General features: G+C 52.8%; 1 protein-coding gene across 1 annotated transcript; it reads left to right on the forward strand.

Annotated features, from left to right (window-relative positions):
• Window positions 1–3,337: 3,337 nt before the first annotated feature.
• On the forward strand, window positions 3,338–4,303 carry LOC120238953 (olfactory receptor 10AC1-like). The gene has a single exon (XM_039243030.1). It carries the CDS (start codon window positions 3,338–3,340, stop codon window positions 4,301–4,303), a length of 966 nt encoding a protein of 321 aa, XP_039098961.1.
• The last annotated feature ends 1,489 nt before the right edge of the window (window positions 4,304–5,792 follow it).

The following is a 5,792-nucleotide window of genomic DNA, read 5'->3' on the forward strand; positions in this document are numbered from 1 at the left end:
GGCAGTGAGGCCCCACACAGTATGTGACTCTCTCGGCCTCACCTGCTATAACATGAGGATCTGGACCTTTGACCCGAGCTCCCTTCTAGTTCACGATTCCATGGACTCCCCACAACCCAGAGGGACCTGACTGGTATGCCTCTCAAATCTCTCATTGTACAGCCTCTCTTTAAAAAGTGCTTTAATTGGGGGCACCTGGGTGGCTCAGTCGGTTAAGCATCTGACTTCAGCACAGGTCATGATCTCACGGTTCGTGAGTTTGAGACCTGTGTCAGTGTCAGGCTCTGCCTGATTTAATTTTAAAAAATTAAAAACTTTTTTGGTAAGTTTATTTATTTATTTTGAGACAGAGAGAGTGCAAGTTGGAAAGGGGCAGAGGGAGAGAGGAGAGAGGCAGAGAGAGAGAATCCCAAGCAGCCCAACGCGGGGCTCCAACCCACGAATCGTGAGATCATGACCTGAGCCAAAATCAAGAGTGGGACACCCAACTGACTGAGCCACCCGGGCGTCCCTAAAATGGCTTTTAAAAACATCATTATTACAGATCATTTTGACTACCCTGCACAGCAAACATCAGATCAGAGACCTGCAGCCCCGGCCCAGCAAGGCCCCCGGCCACACCGAGGTGTCCTGGGCCAGCAGCCATCACCCTGTGGGGGCCCCACGGAGCCTCACACAGATCTGCCAGAATAACAATCGCGGCGATGAACACCAAAAGCTAAGGAGAAATTATTTTTAGATTTGTAATCTTAGGTTATCTGTATTTCTGCTCACATCTACATGCCCTCAAGAGAAATGTCAGCAAAGGGAAATGTGAAGGCAGAAACGCCTAGGGGAGGGTAGGTAATTTCTGAGGAAGGGAAAGGCGGGAGATGTAGGGAAAGGGGCACACTGTGTCTTACGTGGAGCGGACTTTTTAGGAGAGGAAGGCTGGGTACTGGAGAAGACCATGAACTATCAGAGATGAGGTTGCTTGAGTGTAACCTGCCTTTAGCTCTAACCAGCTACACGGCATTTAATTCCTTTAGGTCTCTCAGTTTCCTCACTTGTTAGATGGGTGTACTGACAGTCCACCTGCCTCGTTAAGGGGATAATAAGAGTCTCTAGGATTAAGTGAGTTAAATGGCCTACGAATCCCTTAAGTGTAGCCATTCTTGTTGAGGTTATGAACCACCTGGAAGGGAGACTCTCTGCCCTTCTGTGCCTGGGGAGAAAGGTGGCTCAGGCAGGCTCTCCCTCTGTAGCTTCTCCAACGCGGGCGCAGCCCGATTTTGAATCAAATCTTGAAGTTTTGAAAGTGTCTCCTCCCCCTTCCAGACAGTAGACATTTCTAATAAGCATTCCTAGAGTTTATGACAAGTCCTCCTAAATATGCTAAGCAAAATAGAAATATTCTTCAGTCTACATTTGATTGAATCGACCGACCTGGCTCACCTTCCACAGCCTCATGGGTAAACCATAATGCACCTCGAGCTTGGAGTTACTGGTGCCCCCTGAGCAACCTACCCTGTCATTTCTGCGCAGTGTGGACATGAAGGGAAGAGCACGGGATTGTTTCTGTCTCTCTGCCCGCCCCCCCCCCCCCCCCCCCCCCCCCCCCCGCTTCTCTAAGAAGATGAAAAGAAAGACGTAGAGAAAGGGCAAGCCGAGGCAGTGAGGACAGCCGTTGTGGGTACTTCCTCAGTTTCACCCTGCTTCAGCCTCCAGGACAGCCAAGCTACCCCCTCCCGCTGCCGCCTGCAGCTCCAACACTGGGCAAGGAAGAGGCACTCGGCACAGGTTTGTCAAACTGGCTCCAAAGAATGGATACTGGCGGAAACAAACATACAAACAACAAATGTGGGGGCTCTGAAAGAGATGGGAAGTGACTCCCCGACTTTCCACCCACCCCAAACCCACCCCACAGGACTCTCCTCCATTAGACCCCAAAATTGTGGTTAGAAGGGGCTCCACTCAGATGGCAAAAAATAGCACAGAATGATAAATATGAACCCTCAGAATTCTCCTTTCTAAAATGAGCATTAGATAGCAGAAATCAAGCTCTTCCCACTCCTTCCAGCTCTGCCATTGATTTACCTGCTGCCCTTGACCAGGCTTTATTGCTATTGCATTCTACGGTATAACAGCCATGCACAAATTCCACTTCCAAAACTGGTTATTAATAGTGACTCAGAGGCACTAAGAGGAAATAATAGGTGAGCCTACAATTAGAGTTAGTAAAAAAGAGATAAGGAAATAAAATGAGATGTCATTAATAACTACTGGAAAATCAATCACCCTCCTCTAGTTTGCCTCCAAGTCCCTATTACCTTATGTTCCCCACTGCAAAAGTTTGCAGCAATTGCAGCCAACCTACAGGCTATCAATGTTTTCCAAATGTTGCTTGCAAATGAGTCACTGGGTGACGCTGGGAAAGAAATTATGTTCAGTCGGCAAATTTGGAATGCATTGCTAACTCTGAAAGGCGAGTTAGAACAGATACACATCACTTTTTCTCATGTTGACAGAGTATTAATAAAAAATGTTAGGGATGTTTTGTTCCTGATGCACCCAGAGAGGCCTTCCCACCAACCGTCCTCTGCTGCCTAAACATCTGCCTCAGCACCTGGCACAGACCTGGGTCTCTATTTAAGGCTAAATCAATGTGAACTGGCCAACTGATCCTAGTGACCCATATGGGGTCATGGGAAGTTCTGGATTCAGCCTCAGGAATGCAGATTCTGTTCCTAGCTTTCTGTGAGTAGTTAAGCCTCCCACACACACACGCCCCACCAGCTTTATTTTCCTTTTTAAAATTATGAGGTTGTAGGAGATGATCGCTGAGGTCTTCATCTGCATCTTGTTTTTGTGATTCTGTGACACATCGCAGAAAAGCAATTCAAATGTGATAGAGCAGACCAGGGAGGAGGAAACGGAAGCGGGGCATAAAGACATGATTCCTGCCTTGAGGAGCGAAGGCTGAGGACAGCATAATATTCCTGCCTACAAACAGTACCCACCAAACAATAACTAGGGTCTGAAGGCAAGGAATCATTTGCAGGTGGAGGTCAGGAGTGACAGGTTGCAAAGAAAGGGCCCACGATTAAGGCTTCTTTGGAAAGAGCATGTTGAGAAAGCAGCTATAGGAATTCTAGTCCAGGAGACAAAACTACACAAGTTAATTAAAACGTCCATCATGGGGATGTGGGGCTGGAATGCACCCGGACACTCTACCCCCTCTCGGCAGCCCCTAATCCCTCCCGCCCTCATAACTCCATCTAGCGGCAGGGCAGAGAAACTACACTCGCAAGCTCTCCTTTCCCCCTTTTCCTACAGGTGCCTCTAGGCAGGCCAGTGCATGGACAGCCCCAGCAATGCCACCGTGCCCCGTGGCTTTGTCCTTCAGGGCTTCTCCGAGTTCCCACACCTGAGGCCGGTGCTCTTCTTGTTGCTGCTAGCTGTGCACCTGGTCACCCTGGGCGGGAACCTGCTCATCCTGGTGGCCGTGGCCTCAGTGCCCAGCCCGCCACCCATGCTACTCTTCCTGTGCCAGCTGTCGGCCATCGAGCTCTGTTACACTCTGGTGGTGGTGCCCCGCTCCCTGGTGGACCTGGCCATGCCGGGCCTTGGCGGGGGCAGCCCCATCTCCTTCCTGGGCTGCGCTGTTCAGATGCAGATGTTTGTGGCACTGGGTGGGGCCGAGTGCTTCCTGCTCGCCACCATGGCCTACGATCGTTATGTGGCCATCTGCCACCCACTGCGCTATACTGCAGTGGTGACCCCAGGTCTGTGTGCAAGGCTGGCCCTGGCCTGCTGTCTCGGGGGGCTGGTGGTGTCCGTGGGGCTCACGGTGGCCATCTTCCACCTGCCTTTCTGTGGCTCCCACCTGCTGGTGCATTTCTTCTGCGACATCACGGCGCTGCTGGACCTGGCGTGCACACGGAGCTACGCCGACGAGCTTCCCCTGCTGGGCACCTGCCTGGTGCTGCTGCTGCTGCCCTCGCTGCTCATCCTGTCCTCCTACGGGGCCATCGCCGCCACGCTGCGTCGCCTGCGCTCCCCCGGGGGCCGGCACAAGGCCGCCTCCACCTGCGCCTCGCACCTCGCTGTCACTTTCCTGCACTACGGCTGTGCCACCTTCATGTATGTGCGGCCCAAGGCCAGCCACTCCCCACGGCGGGACCGCACGCTGGCGCTCATCTACACCAACATCACGCCACTGCTGTACCCGCTCATCTACAGCCTGCGCAACCGCGAAATCACCTCCGCCATCCGCAGGGTGCTGGGGCAGGGGCGGCAGGGAGAAGGTCTGCGTGAGCCCTGACCGCAGGCTGGGACCAGGCCAGGGAGGGCAGCTCCGCTCCCTCTCCAAAAGGCTGACTCTGTCAGGAGGTGTCTGTGTCAGGAACACCATCAGGGGGGACTCAAGGACTGGATTCAGGAAAGTGTCCACATAAGGCGAGTCTCCCAGCAGGTGCCCCATTCTCCACCCTTCCTTTGAGCATGGCCAAAGACAGCATGGTAGAGATCCCTAGGCCTGCAGATGGTGGCCCCATCAGCCCTTGCTGGTCCCCTCCCCGCCACGCCCCCCCCCCCCATACACCGGGGCCTGTGCAAGGTCATGGGCTGACATGATCAAGAAGGCACAACTCATGGCCGCAGGGGCTCCCAGATGGAGAGGAAGGAAAATGTGAGCGGTGAAGACGCAATGGATGGAGTGGCTCCTGAGAAGGAGGTTTTGTGCCAGGCTTTTGGAGAGAAGACGTTGAGTCAGAGAAAATTTTCTGGAAGACACAGATGGCTAAGTGGAGAAGTATAGGTTGAATAGAGGCCAATCAGCAGAAGAGGAGGGTGAAGAAGGTCCAGCAGCAATGGCTTCACAGGGACTGGGACAGTTCAGGAAGGACCTTGTCAAGAGCGGAAGGATTTGAATTCATGGGGTGGTAACTCTGGCCGTAGTGAAGAGAGGAATCTAGGGGCATGGAGGTCTGTCTGGAGAGCTGCTGCCCTATTCTAGGAGAAAGGTGAAGGAGTCTGGACCAGGGGACTGACCCAGGGGATGAGGGACACGGAGTCAAGAGGTAGGCAGGAGGTGGAAACTACAGAACTTTGACTAGATGTGGATGCGTAAAGGAAAGAAGAGTTAAGGAGCATCTCTAATCTGGGTCGCTGGGTGGGGTCGCTGGGTGGATGGTGCTACCATTTGCTGAAACAGGGAACACAGGAGCAGGGGCAAGTTGGGAGGGTGGTGATGGGGGCTCCGGTGTCGAAGCTGTGGAGCTGCAATGCCGCCCTGGACCAATGGGGAAGATGGCGTCCAGAGTGCAGGACGGAGAGGAGCCTGCGGATGGATTCACAGATGGCCACTGAGACCACGGAGTGGGTGCTACCACTCCCCAAAAAGTCAGTAACTGTTCCCCCTGTGATGAGATTAAGGGTGATTTTTATTTCCTGATGAGATATCTTCCAAATTTCTCCTAATCATTCTCCATGGATGTTGCTTCTATACAGAAACAAGCATTACTGGAGAAGAGACATTTTGGGGGTCTGCTCAGTGAATCATAAAGATTTCTTACCCTCCATCCCTGAGAGGAAAGCCTGAGCCCACTTGCCTAAACACTGTGTCCTCACCAACAGCTCGGGAGGAAAGAGGAACTAGAGTGAGCCCCGCAGGGGCTGATCCGGGGAATGCCTGTGTGGTTCAAGGGCAGGAAGGCCCAAGGAACTTGAGTCCACCAGCAGCTTGGAGGAAATACTGCTGTCAAAGAAACGGCAAGGGGACATTGAAAGGAAGAATTGCTAACCCACGATGT

The sequence above is a fragment of the Hyaena hyaena genome, unplaced genomic scaffold, assembly GCF_003009895.1.
Source record: "Hyaena hyaena isolate Hyena2069 unplaced genomic scaffold, ASM300989v1 scaffold_220, whole genome shotgun sequence".
NCBI lineage: Eukaryota > Metazoa > Chordata > Mammalia > Carnivora > Hyaenidae > Hyaena > Hyaena hyaena.